We start from the raw sequence: 22,937 nt of genomic DNA on the forward strand, positions 1-22,937 counted from the left end.
ACCGCTCTCCAATGCTCTGGCAGCTCGCGGAATGGGGCGTTCGGAAACCCCAACCTCCTCAAACTCGGGGGGCGTGGCTAGGAGGGAGGGGCGTGGCTAGAAGGGAGGGGCGTGGCTAGAATGGAGGGGCGTGGTTAGAAGGGAGGGGCGTGGCTAGAAGGGAGGGGCGTGGCTAGAAGGGAGGGGCGTGGTTAGGAGGGAGGGGCAAACGCTAGGGTGCGTTCGGAAACTACAACCCATCCTACCCCACCCCCCCCCCGGGCAGTTTCAATCATCAGCTGATGGCTCTCCTCGCCCTGCCGCACTTCGGAGTCGTCACCTCGTCACCCACCACCACAGCTCGAGTGGCCGTGTTCTCCGCACTCCACGCAACGGGACGAACCCCCTCTCTCTGCTCGTGTCATCGAGCAGCAGCAACAACAGCAGCAGCAGCGACAGCATCGGCAAGCGACGAGGAGGTAGCAGCAGCAGCAGCAGCAGGCGCCGGGTCGCGGTTTCGGGCGAGCGCGAGTTGTTTTTTTCCTCCCCTTGCGAGGCTTTTTACATTTTATTTATTTTATTTTATTTCCACCTACGTGACTTTACCGAAAGAACCATAGACTATTAAACAAATGTTTACTCTTAATTAAACACGCGAAAAAATCCTCTTTTTCGTGCTACGAGTGCCGTTACACGAGACGAAAAATGTAACTCTCAGTGAAGCCCGTTTCGTGTTCAGAGGGCACCAACAGAGCCACTTCTGAGTTCCCGCGGTGAAGTTGTTCCTCTTTGTGGTCTTCACAGCTGTATTCAGACTGACAGGGCTGTCCTCTGGGGTACCTGTGTCGGCTGTCGTGGCGTTGCTTTTGTTCGGGAGTTGTGTGCATATCTCGCTTCCACGTTCACAACGCGGGCTTCACTGCTTCCAGGCGTGGACTTTGTGTGTACTTTGTGTGAACTTTGTGTACTTTGTGTGTACTCTGTGTAACTCCGTGCTCGTTTAAGGCTGAGTCGACCTGGGGGAGGATTCTAGAGAGAGCCTCGACTGTCGCTGCCTTCAGAGACCACCGCTATCCCAAAGACAAAGATGCCCCGGGTAGCCTCAACAGAGTGTTGGGGCAAGTGCTGTTAGCGAGCAGCAGCAGCACCACCTACGAAGGGCACACGGCTCACGGCTCACGAGGGGGTGGGGGGTGGCCAGTACCACGCCCGACCGCCTTTGTCTCCCCAGCTGCGATGTTTACTACACATCGCACCGGGTACTCATTTGAGGCCGAGTCGATCTAGGGGGTGGGGGGAGGGACCGGTTCAGATGATTCCGTGAGCGGTAATCGAACCCGTGCCTCTAACCCGCTACACCACTACCGCTCCCCACACAGACCACACGTGGCGCTAGGGAGTACCGAATTTTCATATAACCCGCGGGGTATACCACTTTTTACATACAGAACAAGACCCTGCGGGGTATATGGAGGTGCGGGCTATCTGAAATTTGTTTTACACAAAACGCTATTTTTGCGGGGTATATGCATCTGGGGGTTGTATGCGGGTTAAGTGCGAGAAAATTACGGTATTCGGGACTGCGGTGTTTTGGTCTGGGCCGTAAACTCCCTCCGTCTCTCCCTCCCCTCTTCTCCCACAGACCACAGACCCAGCCCTTCTCTCCGGACTCTCCTATTCCCCTCCCCTCTTACCCTCCTGGGCTGCTCCACAATCTGCGGGACGTACACCCGAGTGAATCTCCGCCGCGGACCCGGCGTTTCCCCGTGCGCGGGGCTTTGCGGTGGGTGGTGGATTTGTGGAGGGGGGAAAGACGAAGACGACGAGGAGGTGGAGGGAGGCGAAGGTCGAAGATGAACCGCCTCGGCATGCTGCTCGACGTGCAGACACGCATCCGCAAGGAGCCCTTCGCCAGCTTCTACACCGTGGTGGGCAACGAACTGGGCAGGTTGGTGTACTTGCAACGACGTGGGTGACGAGTGGTGGTGGTGGTGGTGGTGATGTTGATGATTCGTACGGTTGGCTACGTACGGCGCGAAAGAAGTTAAACGTATTTTATTGTCTGCGCTTGCCTACCACCACTGTCATCAACATAATTATCATTGTTGTTGTTAACGTTACGGCGACCACCACAACCGCTATCATCGTAATCGCTACTTTTACATGATCATAATCATCACTACCGCCACCACTTTATAATTACTACCATCATCATTTTCACTACCACCACTATTGTCATCACGATCATTAATTACTATGCTCATCAATAATCTCACCATCATCATAATGACTACCATTACTATACCACCATCATCATCACCACTATCCCCTCCGTCCTACTACTCATCTTCACTTTAGTCTGAACGTTCTATCAGTGTCCATGTGTTTGTACGCTATTGACAAGGTCGACACGCAGCTGCTTCGGATTTCCGTTACGTTATCCACTTTACTCGTTACCCAAAACATACTTGTTTGTTGAGTCTGCGGATGTGTGGGACTCAAATTATTGGGGTTGGTGGTTCAGCAACTCTCCAGGTGTTTGGTGTCACACCTGCAGTGGGATACAGCCACTCACTCCACGCCTCCCTGCGTGTGTTTCTGTCCGACCCACTGTGTTGTCTCGATTACATGTCAAAATAAACTCCCTGGAAAATAAACAGCCTGTCAGACACAGCTATCTATGTAATCGGGTGGCACGTAGCTACTACTGCCAACTTGGGAACTGTCTCTTCCTCACGTGTACCCTCACTTCAATGACTCGTATTTCTGAGTGGAAAATTGAGCAGTCGCTTATTGGCAGCAGTGAGTCAAAAAGTTGTTTATTGCTGTCAGGAGTTCACAAGCTGCTACTGTAACAAAGCTTTAAATGTGGATGCAGGCTCCCACTTTGTAATTTTCTTTTTGAGATCCAGTGGCAAACGTGCATCCCTGTTGCGGCTTGTATTTTTTGACTTCGACATTGCGCTTGAGTACTACTGCGAGTGTGCGTGTGCACACCCAAGCAACATTCTGCAAATCATTACAATCCAGTCACCGTGACACATTCCAACTTTGAATTGAGCTTAAACGTGATGCCTCACACAGCTAATGAAATCACTGTTTTAATGAGTTACCAATTACTAAAATTGAGACGTGCTCACGCATACATAGTAGTGAGTTGTTGCGAGGAAGCAGGAAAATTGTTTTGGTATCCATGCTGCGGGGACTCCCTTCCCCCTCCCTGTTCAAGTCTTCGCTCCGAGCCATTTCTCCTCTCTTCTGCCTCTGACTGACCGATGTAATGTCAAAATGTTAACTCGATCTAGATATCACTCTCCCCGTTTGCTCGTTGGCATTTGAGTGATCGTACGTATATTTACATACAACGGCGTTGCATTAATAATGTCCATATGTGTTTCTTCAGAGGCCCATTTCTAATTGTCATGAAACCTATTATAGTGCATCCCCTCAAGAGTGAACTTTCTTCCATGTCTGCGAGTGGTTTGTTATAACGTGGTATATCGAACGTTGATCGTATTATCCATGTGTTACAGACAGACTGGACACCACTCGCAGTGACTGTAGAGACAGTCGTGTTTGTAAATGACCATTATTAGTAATTAAAAGGGATATTTGTGATACTGTGTGCTACTGCAACTACAACGTTTTTTTTTACTTTACGATTTAATACAAAACTTTGTATCTTCAGTCACTATCCTTGGTGTCACTTGTATGGAAAGTGGTGGCCTCTCCATTTAGCAAGACCTGCTACCACAAGGAAACCGCCTGTGCCTGTAACCCCCACAATGTGGGAGGAACACTCGGATTAGGGCAAGGAAAGTTATTTTACCAGTTTACAACTTTTTACCAGTGAAAAGTGGCTGGGGACTGTTTGAGCAGGCCCCACTTGGGTCCCCTAAAAACCCATCCCCTATTACTTAGCCCATTTCACGAGTTCATAAGAAGGTACTGTGTTAAATGTATAGTTTGTGAGTGCCGTATGTACTGGTTGTATGGGTACATTTTCTACTGATTTTTTACTGCTTTTTGTGTTTAGTTGTCCTCACCCTGCACCTCCGATTAACACGGTTGGCTACATACGGTGTGAAAGAAGTTCAACATACAAATATTTCGCCTTACTCGTTGGAGAGTATCTGGATGAAATAAGAGAAATCGGCTAAAGAAGCGCAATGTCCTCCTTTCAGCGTGAGTAGTGGGTGGCACACATTTTGTTATTGAGGAAAGGGTGAGGTGACAGGCGAACCTGGTATTTTTGGGCCACAGCTCAGCTCCTGGAGCTGTCACGCTCGTGTGTAAAAATATGTGTTTCTTTATCTTCCTGGACAACATTTCTGGAAGCTAATGCACGTTCACTGACCCACAGGACTGCAGCGGAAAAGGTCATTGTTTAAAGAAAAAATAGGAATGGTAGGATTTGCTGAGATGGGGCAGTAGTGATGGCAATGCCATTTTCCGTGTGGTGAGTGTTTGTTGGGGAGCATTGGTGCAATAGTGAATGCACTGCACTACAAACCTATGACCTGAGTTGTTTCCCAACCATGACAAATATCGTGGGCATGTAGTATATGAATTGGTCCTGGGCCACCCTTAGGTCAACTCGGCCTTAAATGGGTACCTGGTGCAGTGCATAACAATCAAAATTGGAGAGACAAAGGTGGCCGGGTCTGGTCCTGACCACACCACTCCTTTCCGTGCCGGCCTTCATAGATATTCTCTAACAGCCTGTGCCCCAACGGCAAGTGAATATTGGCTGTTTGGATGGTTGCAGTTTACTCCTGCTCTTACCTCGGCGCCAGAAACCGGAACACGTGTGCTTCATCTCATGGCACTACCTTTACCGATGCCACACCGGACACAACTCAACATGATTCACGATCCGGGTTGTAAATTTACCTTTTGTGCAGACTGGTTCCTACCCAGTGAATTAATGGCACATGTCCCTCCCTGTATCTGATTTACAGGCTGTAGTGGGTGGCAAACGAAATTAAGTGGATATGGGCATGATTTAAGGCTGTTATGTCAAAAATGGTATGCTGATGCCATGCGATGAACTTGTCACGTAGCTTTCATTGTTTTTCTGGCCATTTTTCTTCAGTGGTTTTGTGTTCTCGTCAAATGAAACTTCTAACTCTTGCTAAGCGGAGATGAAAATAAGATAATTTACTGGCTCTAAAGCAACATAACGATTCATTAACCTTTGCTATTCCCCAGTAGGTGTCCTTGCCTCATTTACAATGTGCATCACAGATGTGGTGGATGTACTCGAGTTATAGAACATAAAGTTGGAGGCAACTTTAAGCAGTTCCATATGGCATCTCCCAGAGGACTATTAATCACCTCGTGACAGCAGCGCAGTTATGTTTGCACGGTGTACATTTATGCCGCAGGCACATAAACCCAGTAAATCTGCAGTTGAGAGTAATCATAGTAAATTTTACCCTTAATGTCAATATTCATCAAGTACAACTGGAGCTTAAAAAAGGCAGGAATTTAAATAAATATGGCATGTGCATGGCATGTGCTCATCTGCGCAATTATTCCTGCAAGTTTGAAAACAACCTAAAACAAAGGTGTTTTTAGAGGGTCTCGGAGACATGAGGTCCCAGGATATAACTCGGGTGTTCCTGCTTCCACCGTGCATCCTGACCCCGACTCACCCCCCTCATCAATCTGTCCCCTGTGACCACGAGCAGCGCAGACAGCCGTGCGGTGCAGCAGCAGTGCCTGTGGAAGTGACGAAAGGGGGGATGGGTGTGCAGTGCCTCTAAATGAGTGCCCCCGCTCGACATTCTGCTCACACCCTCCTGCTCACCCATATGCCCGTCTGGCCAGCTGGCCAGCCAGCCAGCCCGACAATTCCTGCGGCCCTTGAGCCCCCACAGCTCATGACAGGACGTTGAAAACAAAACTGCTCAAATTGGCGGCAGAGGAGGAGTGGTGGCGGCGGCGGCAGCGGTGAGATAATTGCAATAATTGTGCAGGCTCATTGGGCAAAGCAAATTAGAGAGATGCGTGCCTCTGCCCTCTGTGTTTGCGTGCCTCTGCCCTCTGTGTTTGCATGGATCCCGTTGGGGGTGGGGGGGGTTTAGAGTGGACAAGTGCGGGAGTGTGGATATTATTGTCGAGGCGTGTGGCAGCCTGGAAGAGGAGTTGCGGAGCTGGAGGTGCTTTTTTAGTTTCGATGGGGCATGCATACAGGCACAGTCAAGTCGAGGACCTAAGGGAAGTGGGAAAGTAATGAAGCACAGGGGCAATCGGTAACCTGTTGTGTGCAGATATCAAACCCAGGTTGCGTGACTGCATTTGTGGTGGTCCACCGTGTCACTCTGCTGATAAAAGTATCAATGGAGGCGATTGATGGTGCAAAGCCTGGCTCTGTTGACACTATGCGGGCTATGAACCTAGAGGGTAAATGTAGACTTTTCTAGTCCTTTAAAGTACATTCCAAGCTCGGGTCACTTAGAATACACACTTCAATGTACACTGCCAAAGGACAAATACAGTTAAGCTACAGTTAGATTTATGCTATGTAAACTGATGTTTTGAAAGGCTCCTGGTGAATTTTATACGGAAATATTGTGTGTAGAGAATGCTGGACATTTTTAACACAGTAGAAAATGTAGTCTTTATCGACCAAACACGTACGTTGGATTAGAATGTGCAAATTTGCAATCCTACACTGCTTTCTTATTGTGTTTAGGCAGTGAGTTGCTCTTTTTTGTGAAGTTACATCCAGATGCAAATTCGACGATCGCAAGTTTTCGAGGTGCATTATAAGTGTATCAGAAATTATTTTAGAACTGGTGGTGCTGCGGATTTCTGGAATGTCTGCTGCCCACGATACCCACACAAATATGCAGTTAGCGCCTGTAAATGGTGTAATTAGCCATGCTCCTCGGCTGGCCCTCTCCCTCCTATAATCGCTTAATGATGCCACTCATCACATGATGTCATCCTGACATTTGCATGGCTGGGAATGGATTGTTCGGATCTCAGGTGCACGCTGAAACATTGCCTCCTAGCGCAAGTAATAATGATGAATAATAACAATTTATAGCCCTTTGTCAGTAAACTGTTAGATGAAAGCTGCCTCATGTCTGTGTCAGTTGTGGGGGTTGCTTGACCACACGGAGCGGTTTGGTGAAGTGATGGTGGAGTGGGGGGGGGGAGTTGCAGAACCAGTCAAGATGTCACTCATTGACCGGGAATATATAGCACACCAGCGCACGACGCCTCGCATCAGTGGTTCCACGGAAATAAAACACGACAAATGACGCAACACGCCGATGGATGAGTGGCATGTGACGGACATGCAATGCATACTGCCACGGACACCGTGCGTACCATTCACTGTACTCGTATACGCACACCATGTATTGTATGTGTAATGACAGAGTGACACCTGCTGGCCAGGAAAGGAAATCACGGGTACGAGCACGGTTAAATCAACAACTAATCGTAAAAGGAGAGGTATCTGGGGCAAGGGTAACAGGTGGGGTTAGCCGAGATACTCCAGGAACTTGCTCGAAGGCTCTACGAGAAGGGCGTGGCTGGAGGCGGGGCCTAGCCACGGGACCGAGTCACGCCTGGGGGGATATAAGGGGGAGCGGACTCGGGGCTCGGGGTTCGTGTGTGGGTTCTTGGGTCCTGGCTGCGTCGCTGCTCGCCGACATCTCTCTGTCGTCCGGCCACGTGGAAGATCTCCTGCGGGGTTTCCATCGCCATCATTGTCACGTCGCGAGCCAGCGGCGTAGCCGAGTGAGGGCGGTGGGACCACGCCGAGTGATTGGCTGTGTGTAGCCAATAGAGACGTTAATATCTAATTGTTGTACTCAGAGTGAGAAGAATAAGTGTTGGCCTGTGTTGTGCCCAGTGTGGGAAATAAAAAGTAGTACCCTCTACACGACATGTCACGGAAGTCGGTCATTACATTATGCACACCGTGGATTGCTTTTTAGTCTGCTTGTCCTAGACAGGCTTCCTTCAGATTCATCCGCCAAGAGGCATTTAGCCCCAGCAAGCATGTACAGTGCAATAGAAACTGCCCGTTGTCTGAACACTTAACATATATTTGTCTGTGCACCATGAAAGTGTGGTTAAAACAGTTCCAGAACAACGTATTTGGGTGCTGCGGTGGCGAGATGTTTACTACCTCGCCTGGTATGCAAGGAAGTCGCGGGTTCAATCCTGACCCTAATGCCTGTAAATTTGGAGTTTACATGTTCTCCCTGTGGTCACTAGCAGAGCCAGTGGGGGGGGGGGGGGGGGGGTGGCACATGCCCCCCCAATGATCCGATCGAAATCCTTAATTTCGATCGGATCATTGGGGTTTATTATTAATAAATTGGCATTTTGCAACCCCCACTGCCACTGTGTAGCATATTATTACGTGCCAGGGACTCTATGAGATGATAGGACATAGTCTGAGTCCATAATTGGCAATAAGTAACAGCAAAGCAGTTATAAGTGACTCAGCATTGTGCCCAATTGCGTATACAGTGCACGATTTCCCTGAAGCGAGCGCGATGCCGATCACACACGGTTCGAATTCGACCCTCGATCGATGGCTGCGCCATCGCCGCACACACGTTGGATAAAAAAGCAAGGAACAAGTCCTTATTTACTAACAACTAACATTTTTCATTGCTGAAGGGGTTGCTCCCCCTACCTGAAAATCCTGGCTCCGCCATTGCCTGTGGTTGCGTGGATTTTTCTCCGGATCCTCCGGTTTTCCCCTCCACATTTAGAAACAAGCGTTTAGAGTATTTGGCTAATATTAATTTCCACATGATAAGCCACTTCGTTGAGCTATCATTTGTAACCAGATTGCTTCTGAAAAAACGATTTTGCTTAGTGAGCCTTACCTGGTAAAATAAAAGTGTAATTTAGTACTAACCCCTCTCCCCCTTCGACTTTTAGTGAAACTTGTGACTTTACGCCAATTGTAGGTGCACGTTCCATTGCACGGCTTGCCAAATGTTAAATTTTGTCAAATTTTTTTGGGTGAAAATGTTTCTGTCTCCATCGTAAATGGGACATTGCCTGGGTGAGGTATTTCGTCTGTTTTTACCAGATGGCGAATGCAGCTCCTAACATTATTTGATACACTAGATAAACATTGATTCCTGGGGGATACAGTTTAACAAGTTCTGTAAAACGTGCAGTTGGACTCCTTTCTCCGATGCGCGAGCAGCATGCAGCGTTTGGCCATTTACATTTCTAAATGGTCCCCAAAGCAGAGCTCTGCTACATTTAGAACTTATAAGTCCCAACACATTATTAATGTGTTGCACATGTGTGGACATTGCCACTTTTGAAAAGCTAACAATGAGATTTCGCCTGTTGGCAAATTGTCCGTCTTGGCTGACTCAGGATTTTTTTTTGTTGTTACCACGGCTTCCCTCTCCACCCCCAGCTGGGGGATAGGTCAATTGTGTCTCAGAAATTGTACTTGCGCATCGCCCTTCCTGTCTTAGTATGCGTAGGCTTCCTCTGAGCATTCGTGTTTCAAAACATAACAACAAAAAAGAGTCAATAAATGAATTGTCCAAACCTCACAAAGTACAACCCCCCTCAAGACGTCTCTTGAAGACTTGAGGCTTTTTCAGAAAAATTACGCTGATTATTTATTATTATTATTTCACAATACGTTTATTGCCCCCTAGGAGTTGAATTGGCAATCATTGAAAATGGATGCTATTTTAATTCAATGCATAATACATGTATTGAATAGTGTGTAACAATCAATAATAATTTATTTATGTCATGAATCCACTTCACCCTTGCAGCCATTAGAGGTGTACCATTCACCACGGTGTACAAATATGATGACCGAATCAAACCAAAACCATAAATTGCCACAATTCATCGAACCGCCAATAATTTGTTGCAGTTGTGAAGAAATCCCCCACTACTGCCCTGTGTGACCCCGGCATTGTGCGTGTGCGGTGTTTGCCCTTCTCCCCAGGGGCAAATTCGCGGTGGTGCGGCGCTGCGTCGAAGTGGCCACGGGAATCGAGTTTGCCGCCAAGTTCCTCCGCAAGCGGCGCAAGGGGCAGGACTGCCGGGCCGACGTGACCCATGAGATGGCGATACTGGAGGCGGCGCGCAGCTGCCCACACATCATCGACCTGCACGATGCCTTCGAGACCCCCACTGAGATCATCCTCGTCCTCGAGTAGTGAGTCGCTCATCCACTGACCGCCAGCTACCGGAGCCCGTGTCCAAGCGTGGGGGCATTTGCCCATATTTCAACAGGCGTCGGCCATGCCCGCTTTGCACAAGTCTTACGGGATGTCCCAACTCTTGGGAGATCTTGGCATAGGTTCTCACATTTTTGTGGGAAATTAAGAGGTGTTCTTTAGGAATACTTTGTACAGTATTTGTTTCCTTCAAATAAGTTACATTCTTTGGGAAACTCTTTGGGTCTTTCGGTAAAGTCATGTAGATAGAAAAATAATACAATTTTAAATAATCACGACGTTTCGATTGCAACACGAGCAATCGTCTTCAGGTGGAAAAATACAGCTGGCGGACTGCTGAGGGAGGAAGAAATATAGCGAGAGAGCTACTGCAGCCAAAGGTTATATAGGTTTAAGATGGGTACAATCCAAGGGTAAGTGAGCGGGGCTAGAGATGGAATTTGCAAGGAAATGTAAGATCGCAGAGCTAGGTATACCTCGGCCATTGTATTACTAGAGATTAGCATGTCAATCTGTTAATGTAACCCCACGGTTACGGTGCTGAAGAAGCCATTGTATTGCTCGAGATTAGAGATTAGCATGTCAATGTGAGACGGTTCCTGCAGCAGCGGCTGTGTTAATGAGACACATTCAGCCTATTATACAACGAGCGCCACCACCGCATCGAGGAAAAAGGAGCAGCAGCTTTGTTAGTGAGACATGTAGCCTGTTAATGTAAAGACATTTCACAAGGTAATGTAACTCAGAGAGTCGGAAATAACTGCTAATATAGGCAGGTAGGATGGAAGCATCACAGCCAGTTTTGACTTTACCTGGTTAATAACGTCCTTCCAATGATTGCTCCGTTTGTTTCCATCTTCTCAGTTGAAATTGTGTCTGTGTCTATATATCTGGATGGCTTCATGAACAAATATTTTTGTTGATAGCCAGTGGGTTTGCATAGTACCTTCGTCTTGGAGAAATCTATTTCATGTGTGCCCACAGCATTAAAACAATGATCAGCCACGGCAGAGGTGTTGGTCCTACCATGTTTCCGAACCGCCTTGTGTTCGCGAACACGGTCTGAGACATGTCTCTTAGTTTCCCCAATGTAGCTACTGCCGCAGACACAGCTTAGTTTGTAGACGTCGGGGTATTGCATGTCAGGGATCACATCCTTCACATACGGGATCAGATCACGAATTTTATGTACTGTTTTGAAACGGACCGGAATCTTGTGTTTGCTCATGATTTTGGAAATATTTTTGGTGACCCCTGCTATGTATGGCAAGGTGATGGTTTTGATTGGGTCCTCAGGTGGTTCTCTCCCAACGGTTGGGGTGACAGCTTTACGGATTGTGCAATCCGAATATCCATTCATCTTGAGGGCTTGGTGTACGTGCTCCAGTTCACTGGCTAGGTGGTGATAGTCAGAAATGCAACGAACCCTATGGTGTAGAGTTTTGTTGAGGGAATTTTTCTGGGCTGGATGGTGGTGGGAGTCATGTTTTAGATAGGCATCCGTGTGGGTGGCTTTCCTGTAGACAGTGTCCCAATGAGCCATCTGGTCTTTTTTCGATTAAAACATCCAAGAATACTTGCCATGCTTTTTCACCTCCATGGTGAATTTGATGGCTGGATGTATGGAATTGAAGTGGTTGAAGAATTGGTTCAGAGATGGCAGGCCATGTGGCCAGATGACGAACGTGTCATCTACGTTTCTCTTCCATAAGGAAGGACGTAGGATGGCATTTGTCTCAAATTTTCCCATGAAAACATTGGCTACCACTGGAGATAAGGGAGAACCCATTGGGGTACCTTCAACTTGTATTATTTTTCTATCTACGTGACTTTACTGAAAGACCCAAAGAGTATGAATTCCTGCAGTCACAAAAGCTTTAAGTCAGTATTCTTTGGTATTTTACAGGCTTTCCGCAGGCTCACTGCATGTGGCACAGGCATATTTGGTGTGTGGTTCCAACCACTTTTTCTGAACTACTTAACAGTCCAAGTTTCATAGGAAATAAAATGAAATGTGTTCCGTAATGAAATCTGGGTGAATTTTGTAGGCATTTAATTGGCGTCTTCCAGACCGCTCGCAAAGGCCGAGTTGGATTACACCATATGCTCGGCTCCTTAAGTATATTGTATTGAGCGGGTAAAATAGTGGCACACAGATGGCAAGTGCAGTTGGCAGGCTCGTGGCTGAAATGGTCTTAAGACGTGGAAGGATTTTTTCGTTGTCCTTTTATGATTTATCAAAGCCACGTGCTGAAAAGCGGCGTGCGCACTTCTGTTTCCTTGGCTTTGGGTCTGCTGCCTACTTCAAAAATGTTTTAAAATTAAACGAGCGCACATTATATATACGTACTGCCACGGCATAAAGTCGCAAAAACGTATTTTCCTCCAATTTGACCATAATTCAATGGCAACTGAGAAAACTCATTATATTGGCTCATGGGCACATTAAATCTCACTGGGCATGAATCAATCGAGATATTGTGGCCTCTGAGGGATTGATGGCTGTAAATGTGGTATATATTTTTATGTGCTCATCCATCTTCTGGGAAGAGGGAGTTATTATAGTGTACCTGTGCGGAACCTTCACACAGCTCATGTGGAAAATTTTGAAGTAATATAAAACGCAGCAACAAACACACAGGAGCTTCGAATGTCAGTTGGTGCTGTTGTTAGTGCTGTTTTTTCATTACTACTACCTTCTGGCGGAACGATGATTAGCCAATACACTGAGCTACGATCCTTGCAACCAACATTTTGGCCATTCATATCTGTAACAAATAGTATCTGATAATTTACACTTATAAAGCACCTTTCACCCAGAGGTTGCAAGGCGCTGCAGAGAGCTAAAAGCAAGTAAATAAATAACTCGCGCAATTCTAAAACCTAATAAAAGCACGCAGGCTCATGATTTAACCACAGATACAAATACCCCCCCTCTCCCACACTCCCGAAACACATAACCAAATTAATCAGGAGAAAGGGCCTTTAAGAAAAAAAAAATGTCTTAAGGCGAGATTTAAATAATCCGAGGGACTCAGTAGATCGAATATTCGATGGAAGTGAATTCCACATCTTGGGGGCAACATGGGAAAAGGCCCCCCGGGTCACCAATTGAACGGAGGTGCGACCTCGGCACACACGATAACCGAAACTCGGACGACCGAAGAACTTGCGTTGGAATAAAATGAATATCTGGGTGCAGAGTGTCACAATCAGCAATAAAGGTGGTTAGGGGCATGCATGTTACTGGTCACTAAAATGCCTTATATGGGGTCTGCTGACCTCAAAAGGTGCTCTCTAACAGCACTAGTTCCCGCCGGAATCTATTGGATTAAACGGATAATTTTGGTCATTATTCCGCACTCGTCCATCATCACCAAACATTTGCTGGCCAAAGTCCCAAAACGCTCGCATTCGAAAGCACGCAGCTTCGCCTATGTCTCTGCCAATCGTAACAATGGGTGTCGGCGGGAGCCGACGCTGTCTGCGTTGGCGGGGTCACCCTCTCTCTCGCTCGTGAGGCGAGGCTCGTAAAGCGATCGCTAACAGCAGCAGACCCCGGCGGTGGCCCTGCTCCAGGAAGGCTTCCACGGCTGCAGGACGACCTTTCGTTTTTCCTTATAACGCTGGCCTGTGTTGTTATCTTACTCGTCTTTATTGTGAATATTATTATTAACTTGGCAGCGGACAGACGTGGATAAACTTTTCTTTGTGCACTGTGCGTGGGTGGGCACGACGCACAAAGATAACTAACTGGCTGCCTTCAGGAAGAATGCTATTTTATACAGTCAAGTGGAAAGTGATTTGGTGCTAAAATGGGCATTGAGGTGCTGCTCATCTTCCATTTCAGCCATGAGCCAGTGGTGTAAATTCAATGTTCCCATGGCAGGGGGGATACGCTACAAAGGATAAACATTGTTACATTTCCCATAAAGTAGTACTCATATTGTCAACCCCAAAGGGATGATGAGCCGAGTCCATCACAATCAGGGTTTGAATTCACAGCCTTCCAATTGAGGCACCTGGCCATTTTACAGTACATATTTCTAATACACTATATACAGTGTATACGTGTGTATAACATGCACACATTGCAATATATTATGCTATTTTTGCAAGATTATTAAATTAAAATACTTGCACATGCCTTTCCTCTCTTTAGAATAATTTACATGCTATTTGACATTAAGAAAATAATGTATTTATGATAATCAAATAATCTATATTTGTATTTACTGCACGTGCACACAAGGATGTGTGCCACACAACTTAATGACTGCACACATTTAGAGTGCACGTACTATTTTGCTATGTCTATATACTTGAATTAATCACTTTTTTGGGGTCTTTATCAAGTGATCTAAATTTTGCTGTCAGAATCACGGCACGGGATGAAGAATCCATGTGGAAATCTCAGAGCAGCGGTGCCCCATTTGTCAAAGAACGGTGTATGGAACGATCCTTCAATTGTCCTTTTTACCCTTTACATACTCCGCACACCCACAAAACACAGGGTGTGCTTTGAGATGTGTTTGTTGCATGGCAGAGCTGACATTTTGCCAAAGAGAATGCAAAACTACAATTAATATTCTTGACATTTGTGCAGTCATTGGTCACATGGCTGAGACGATCAAACTGGCCACACTTAAAGCTCTGTTTAATCAGATTTGAACCCACAATGTCAGCGGTGGTGGCTCGGCACTCTGTCCTCTGGGGCGACCCTGGCCACCGCGTGTACCCATCTATTTAGAGAATGCACTGTGAGGCGCATGCCCTGCTGTACTACGTGAATGTGAATGAAGAGCAACACCCTTCATGCTCCAGGTTGTCCGTAGGATGCATTTCAGTATTCGCGTAGATTTTTGTTCCTGATGCCCCGTCGGGTCGTTCAAATAAACACGGGCAGGAGTGATAATCCTAAGTGCCGAATCACGCAATGGCAGGAATTCTGGTCATAGGCAAGTGTATATTGCGTGCCCTGTGCATTTATATATGTACGTTGAACTTCTTTCGCACTGTATGTAGCCAACCATGCTAATCGGAGGTGCATGAATGTTCTCCGTATGTTTTTCTTACTATTTCTGATTAATTCAATTTGCTCAAGAGTTTCCAAGTTCAGCAAACTGAGCTGCATGCCATAGTCCATAAATGTAGTAGTAATTTTTTATTCACTTAAGTCAAGGGCTATATATCTCGAGTTTCTTAGGTTTATCTAAAAATGGCAATGTCAGACTGAGCAGTACGAGTCAAAGACCCAAAGCAGTGCTCAGTATAACATCTGAATGTTTAACTTTTCATAAAATGACAAAAAAAAAACTATTTTTTTAAAAAATAAATTGAATAATTATTTAAATAATAAGGCTGTGACAATGGCGTTCAGAATTGTATAATGCAAATATAATTTCCAGCATGCTCAAGCGGTCACTGCTGAGATGATCAGGGCTTGGGTGCCTTGAGTGGCTCAGTCATTCTCCCAAGAGCCTCATGACCACTATGCTGAGAAGATGGTTTGCCTTTGCAAAATTTTTCCAGAGACTTGACAACGGGACACAAACAGTGAGTAGGGCCACAGGTAGGGCTGGGCTCACAAGTGGCGTCTGGACCACGGCAGCGACAATGGCAGGAAAAAATCCATTGAGTGCGAGAGAAAAGCTGGCGGCAGACTTCTGTCTGCTTTCTGTTCCAGTTTTTCATTTTTGTTTTCTTCTAGTCAGAGGCCACCTGCCCCCAGCTCAACTTGTTTTGCTTCCCTCTCCCACCTGCAGCGCCGTGTTTGTGCGATTGTCTTGGCTCTGTCTCCCTGTTTACCGAGTGCGTGCAACCCTCCTATTGCCAGTGAGGAATTTTGACTGACCTCTGTGTATTCCAGCTGGTTTTGTTTTGTGTTTCTTTGTTACTTTTAATCCATGATTATTTTATGTTGTACAATAGAGTTCTTGAATTGTGCCTATGCCATCCAAGGAGTGCTCCTACCAATTAATAAGAATGCAAAATGACAAAAATGTGGCAGTCTTACTGTTGGCGGTAGCCACGAGTCATTCTTGTGAAAGGATAAATGTTTTCGTGCTCTCTAAGCTCTAAATGAATAGCTGTAAATTTATGACAGACTTTTGAAGTTTAACTCATGGTAACATAATACAAAGCAGCACTTCAGGTCCCAGGCAAGGAAAACCATACAATATATCCTCAACGTTTGCAGCAACATAAAAAAACTACTCAAAAATATTTCCTCTTCCCACATTCTGTTTACAAGTTCTGCATTGTTCTTGTTGGAACTGAGGGTCTAGAGTAAATCCTCGCTAAGTGGTGTACATTTTTTTTATAATGGAATGCACAAAACAAAAACAATGTTCATCTGCAGATGAGGCTGCATTGTTCAGCGAAGGACCTTTAAGTGTACCCATGGGGACGTTTTATGTTCGTGGTAAATTTGGCCAAAATGTCAGCACATTCCTGCATAGCTCTGAGAATATTTTTTTACAAAAAGCACTACGCATATCCTGCTCTCTTTTACGATATTATTGATTTTGCAAATATGTCTGTAAAGTGCTCAGATTTGTTGTTGGGTTGTTACTACGTGTTGTTCAGAGCTAAGTCTGACATTTCACGCAAATTCTTGGAAAAGCTCCCAGCCCATGGAGCGAAACGTCGGCCATCGAGCCCAAGTACCCGCAGGGACAAACTGACGACAACCACGGCAGTCGGTGGGGCCGTACAGCACAACTACGAAAACATTTTTCCGAAGTAATATCGCCGTAAGATTCATGAAATCGGCAAAGTCCAATAAGACATCTGATCCGAGGAGTGAACTGCTCATTAGAATCCTACATATTTAAGACACCGCCTCATAGTCCATTGGGGGCGAGGGTCTCCGTGCCGAGCGTGATGTTTAAACAGCCTCCATGTGCGTGCTGTGCCTGCCACGGTTCCAGTGCGGTTGGGGGCGAGATCTTCAACCAGTGCGTGGCCGAGGGCGAGGACGCCTTCACGGAGGGCGACGTGCGGCGCCTCATGAGGCAGATCCTGGAGGGCGTAGCCTTCCTGCACCGCAACGACGTTGTACACCTCGATCTCAAGGTGCCCCCCCCGCCTCATCCGGCCCCCCGTCCTACTCAGCGGCGGGCCTGCCTTGTCCACAAAGAGACGCTTGTCAGTAGGGGAACGACAGCGTCGAGGTTCCGAACGATTTCCAAAATTTCACCCGGGCTGGAAATGTATGCATACAAAGAATATATAATGAAAGATTTCAACATCTCATATTCACGTCGTCTACCATGAGGACATAGTTGGAAATTAGTAGACGTGATGACACCTTTTTTTATTTGTAAAACTAGCCGGGCGGGACTGGCTCGAACGCACAGCTCATGATCTTAAGAGCAGGAGTTCAAATCTCTCTATTTACTATACTATAATGAGCCAAGAATGTCTGTGTGTCCCGCGCATGTCGTCACTCCACGTCGACCAGCCCCCCTCATTAATAATCATGAACAGGTTACGTCCTCCACATGGACCCCCCTCCATTAATAATAATTAGCGGGTGACGTCACTCCACATGGGGGGGCGAGGTGCCTCATCCCCCCTCCTCAGCGTCAACTTACAACCCTCACTACAAAGGCAGAACCCTCGCCTCACGCGATCTCCGTAACGCTATTGAGACATAGAAGTAAAAAGGACGTCATGATGAACAAGGGATTATAACCTTTAAACGAAATAAGTCTGTCACCGCGGCCTTACGAATGCAATACACCCGTCCTTGGACGGGCAAAAGGCTAGTTATCAAGAAAATGACAAGTCAACCGTGATTTTTCTGTAGAGTGGCTGGCATTCGCCATTGGTGATTTTTTTTTTTTACCACCGACTCAATTTCCACTAATAGAGACGAGCACCGCAGCATGCTCGTTAGTGGGATATACATTGGTAATTATTGTAATGATTATCTTCCCTTCCATTCAGTCGCACATTTTACTCGCACTCACCTCTGCATTTCCCCACCACGCCTCACTGATCGACATCTATGCCCAATGCCTCTCGTTGTCGCGACAGCCTCAGAATATCCTGCTGACCAGCGCATCCCCACTGGGCGACATCAAGATCGTGGACTTCGGGCTGTCGCGGCGCGTGAACTCCGCGGAGGAGCTGCGCGAGATCATGGGAACTCCAGAATATGTTGGTACGGGCACGTGGGATCTCCCCCGCTTGCGTGCAGCATGCATGATGCGAGGCTTTACCATGGTAGCTGACCAGATGTTCGTGACAGGATTGGAGATGAACGGGTGTTAACTTATTCTGTTTCTCTCTGTATTTCAGCTCCCGAAGTGCTGAACTACGAGCCCATCAGCAAGGCTACGGATATGTGGTGAGCAGTGCTGCTGGCTTATTACTGACATTTCCATAACTGCTTATTTCAAACTTCTGATGAATGACATAGCCATGACACAAGCACCTAGAAATGTGTGCAAGCACCAATCGAAATAGGTGCTTGCGAAGAGCCGGGTCTTCCGGTTCTCCAGTTTTTCCCTCCACATTGAGAATTGACATGTGTTTAGATTATTGTCATTATTTTGCTGCTATGAATTTTTATGTGCAGCATGGACGAGTACGGCAACACACCCTATAAAGAGACTCTCTCTCAAGGCTGCCTCTCGTGGAGTCCCCTTCTGTCAGCAGCGTGCGTGAGCAGGCCATTGCAGGGCTGCACATTCACGCGTCGTGCGTGGTCCGCTCGTTCACAGGAGTGTCGGCGTGCTGGCATACGTCATGCTGACGGGGGAGTCGCCCTTCCTGGGCGAGGACAAGCAGGAGACTTTCCTCAACGTCTCCCAGCTTAACGTGAGCTACGAGCCGGAGGTGTTTGAGGGCGTCTCCGTGCAGGCAGTCGCCTTCATCCAGCAGCTGCTTGTCAAGGCACCCCAGTGAGTGGCACGCATCATGGGGGGGGTGGTGGGCGGTGGAGTTGGGGGGCAGTGGAGGGGGGGGCAGAACTGGGGAGGAGCTGTCACCTGAAACACCCCCCTAGCCCCGAGGTGGCAACACTCACTTTCACCGCAAAGCTGGTGGTAGGAAAAGGAATGCGTCGGTGTGCGTTTAATTTACCAGATTTTTATTTATTAAACCAAATGCTATTTTAGGCCAGACGCTTGTTCCCCACAATTAAGTTCCGGTCGGTGGTCGACTCGGCCCGTCTTCCCTCTACGGTTATCAGAACAAGAACCGCTTTTGGAGAATATAAAAGTGGTTGCTTCTGATTAGACTGGCCCCCATAATTGGAATGTAGTGTTTCCAAACACGAATTCTGGGCTCCCAACTGGGATGAGCACTGCTTCAAGCTTGTTATAAGCATGAAGTCAATTTGAAATACATTTTTATTTAGATGATAAAAAATATAGATAGGCAATGTCTCCGTCATATATCTGTTTCTCAACATAAAGTATAGTATTTATTACACGAGCCATCAGCCCCAGGGCCTTCGAGGAGTGTACAATTGCAGTGTCTCACCAGGAGAGATATATATATGCAAAGACATTGTCTGCTTAACAATTTTTATATTTATATTCTCCACGACGACCCCAATGGTTATTTTGAATTATGAGATAGCATTTTTTTATCTGCGGTATATGTTTATGGGGTGGCGTGAAGAACCCGGTGAACCGAGTTAGATTCCCAGCCACAGCGAACATCCGTGGCAAGTGACAGCAGAACTGGTCTTGGCCCCCCACCCCCCTTTCACCAGGCTGACTGGCCTGGTGAAATATGCTCAAATAAACCCGACCACAGATACGGCGTGGGGGGGGGGGGCGGCCCTTCACCAACAGTGCATTGGCAAAGGGCAGTAAATAATTGTATTCATAACGTACAATTACGCTGCTGGAGACACTCTTGACATTTTTTACTTTGGCGCTCACAGTCGACGAGCCACGGCGGATCACTGCCTGAGACACCCGTGGCTGAGTGCGCCGGCGCCGGTGGGGACCTGCCTCGACGGAACCCCGTCGCGGCCCCGCGAGGACGACTCGTCCTACCTCCTCGCTGAGCCCAAGGCCGACGAGGTGGAGGACAGCGCCATCGGCTTTGATGCCGACGAGGCCATCGGCAGCGGTGTGAGCGGCGGCAGCACACCGGAGCCTCACGAGGTGCGCGTCGCCCACCACCACGACAACGACCACCGCGACCCCGGTGTTGTCCCGTGCTGCGCCTCCCCCTCGGAGCAGGAGCAGGACTCTGCGTGCGACACGGCCGCGTCCGACGCGGAAGATGACTCGGAGCTGCCGTGCGCACACGGGGTCTTGCCCGGCTGGATGGAAAATCTGGTGGATGGCGCCGGGCGAATGGAGGAGCTTGAGCAAGCGCGGGAGCAGCGGGGACACGGGCGGGACTTGGCCTGCGTTGCGGCATCCTGGGATCTGGCGTTGTCGCCACGGCCGACGTCGCCGTCAGCCGCTGGAGAGTGCAGCGTGCTCGTGCCGCCGTTCCCGTTGGGCCAGTGCCGGCAGGTGGACGTGGAGTTTGCTAAAAAGGCGACAGATGCTGTGGCCGCCACGAACTGCTTTCAAGCCGAGGAGGCATACGCCATCATCCCGGAGATGCAGAAGAAGCTGGTGTGCTGATGGTGGCCCCGTGACATTTGGTCTGTAATTCAAACTGCAGGATCGTTTGGTAGATTCTCGCGTCCCAGCTGTGTTCCAGGTGTATGCGTTTCTGAGGCAATGACAGCAGTGCTTTAGGTTTTTATTTTACATTTGTTTTTGGCTTTGGAGGCCCAAGACAAAGGAAATGTAAACACCCCAATAGACAGACGGGAATTTACCAGCAGCTTTTCCTCCTTGCATGCAATGCTTTTGTGTTTTTTTCCACTCCATTGTGTTCCCAGACATCTGGGAGCCGGCATAAAGTTGAGGCATGCAACACAGACAGGGCTTTGCCTGCACAATCAGCCCTCAGATTCCACGGTTTTTGGCACCTCTATACGAGGTGGGGGCTTGTCCAAATTGAGACCCCGACACAGCGCTTAGCATTGAGCATTCGGTGGAGGAGTGCAGTGTGGAAAGTCGCAACGCCAGTGCTCACTCGATCGCCACCGAGATGTTAACACTGGCTTCGACAAGTGAAGCGCAGGAATGTGCACCGTATGAGGTTATAGGAATAATGGATGTTATTGAGGCTGCCCAGGGTGGGGGGTCGACGTTATAGCATTACAAAACCCCCTTCGTGTAAAATGGAACATTCTGCATCCAATTTACTACTTATGTATAAATCTACTTTTGAGTATTCTATTTTAATCGTAGAGGTGTTTTGTATTAATCCCCTGCCTCTCCTCCCACCTTGGATGTAGTCCTGTGAAATGTTAACATCCGTTGGCTTATGGCGCATACATTTGTATTTTGTGTGTTTTCGCGTGTGGGTGCTGGAGCTTGTGTGTGTGTGCGTGCGTGCGTGTGCATAAATAGAATGGTGTAAACTTTATTCCCAGAGATTGCTTATAGATGGTCAACTTTGTATATAGTTACATATGCACTATATAAACCAATGTTTTTATCCTGTGTTGTGTAATCACACTTATTTAAACACTGATGGTAAGGCTTCATTGTGTGCGCGTGTGTGTGTGCGTGCAGGTGAGTGTAAATGATGTCTTGCTGCTGATTAGTTGCGATGTATAAAGCTGGACTGAGGTCTGTTTCCATTTTTAGGCCATTATTGACATGCCGGTATAATCTCAGTGAAAGAGACTTTCAAACCAGGCTCTTTGTCAATAGAAACACATGGGTCGAGATGGGCAGGCCAGGTGTGTTATTTAATTTAGAGTAGGCAAATTTCAAATGATCAGTGGATTTAAAAACAACGATACCTCTTTGAAATAACTCCTCCAAAATCAGAATAACTTATATTTAAAAAATGCTTTTTATAATTTTACTATGACTTGTATCGTCTTGAATAAAACCTGTTAACAGTCACATTTATATTTTCCCCAAAGAGAGCTGATGTTTAGTGAACTCGTACATTTATTTCGTGCAATGTTAGAGCATTTGATGCATAAAGACAGCATTCATTTTTTTATATTCTGTGCCTTCGAATACAAATACAGTAATTTATTCCTTATAACAAATTCGTGGTTTATGAAGTGATTGCTCTGTAAAAACATGTCAATTTGAAAATCAGACAAATACTGACAAACTATTTTTGGTGCCTTATATTTAAAAAAGTGTATGAATGTACTTGGCTGAACACCTTCCCAATCACATAAGAATCTGATTGTCGCGTGTGATGAAGCTTTTGTATTCTGAGATTGGCTGTTACAGAGGTGGCTGCAATGATTCAGCGGACCTGCGTTTTATCAATCCGTTATGACGTAACAGCCACATTTCACATCGCGAGCTCCAATGACCCCAAGGGTTTGAGAAAACCTGCCGCGAGTCACGGACCCAAATTCCACTGAGCTGTCCACTTCATTTATCAAGATTTTACGTTTATTTTGCTACGTCAGGATTATTTGTGTCGTTTCATGTTACTAATAAAAGCTTAAACTTCTCTTTTATGATATTCATCCCCTTGGATCCTGAATTTATTGTGAGCTTGATGATAATGTTGATGGCAAACAAGACTTCAGATGGGTTGCAATTATTTTATACCATATGGGGCATGTACTATTTACTGTAAAAATGAATTGTCAGAACATAAAATAAATCATCAGCTTACCGGTTTATATTATGCAGTAAGTTTGTATGTTAAACTTTTTTTCGCACCGTACGTAGCCAACCGTGC

The 22,937-nt window shown here is 46.9% G+C and overlaps 1 protein-coding gene across 1 annotated transcript; it reads left to right on the forward strand.

Moving 5' to 3' along the window:
- The first annotated feature begins 272 nt into the window (after positions 1-272).
- LOC133345177 (serine/threonine-protein kinase 17B-like) lies at positions 273-22,715 on the forward strand. The gene is made up of 8 exons (XM_061555722.1): positions 273-458; positions 1,622-1,927; positions 9,947-10,159; positions 17,114-17,258; positions 18,225-18,351; positions 18,489-18,537; positions 18,914-19,093; positions 20,086-22,715. Exons 2-8 carry the CDS (start codon positions 1,833-1,835, stop codon positions 20,783-20,785), a joined length of 1,509 nt encoding a protein of 502 aa, XP_061411706.1. The 5' UTR covers positions 273-458; positions 1,622-1,832; the 3' UTR covers positions 20,786-22,715.
- Positions 22,716-22,937: the final 222 nt, after the last annotated feature.

The sequence above is a fragment of the Lethenteron reissneri genome, chromosome 21, assembly GCF_015708825.2.
Source record: "Lethenteron reissneri isolate LAM-NWPU_2019-01 chromosome 21, ASM1570882v1, whole genome shotgun sequence".
NCBI lineage: Eukaryota > Metazoa > Chordata > Hyperoartia > Petromyzontiformes > Petromyzontidae > Lethenteron > Lethenteron reissneri.

Excerpts from the sequence above, each read along its gene's own strand:
- LOC133345177 (XM_061555722.1), top strand. The coding sequence starts at position 1,833 with ATGAACCGCCTCGGCATGCTGCTCGACGTGCAGACACGCATCCGCAAG. Across the intron at positions 18,538-18,913 it reads AGCAAGGCTACGGATATGTG|GAGTGTCGGCGTGCTGGCAT; the intron begins GTGAGCAGTGCT and ends GCTCGTTCACAG. Across the intron at positions 19,094-20,085 it reads CTGCTTGTCAAGGCACCCCA|TCGACGAGCCACGGCGGATC; the intron begins GTGAGTGGCACG and ends TGGCGCTCACAG.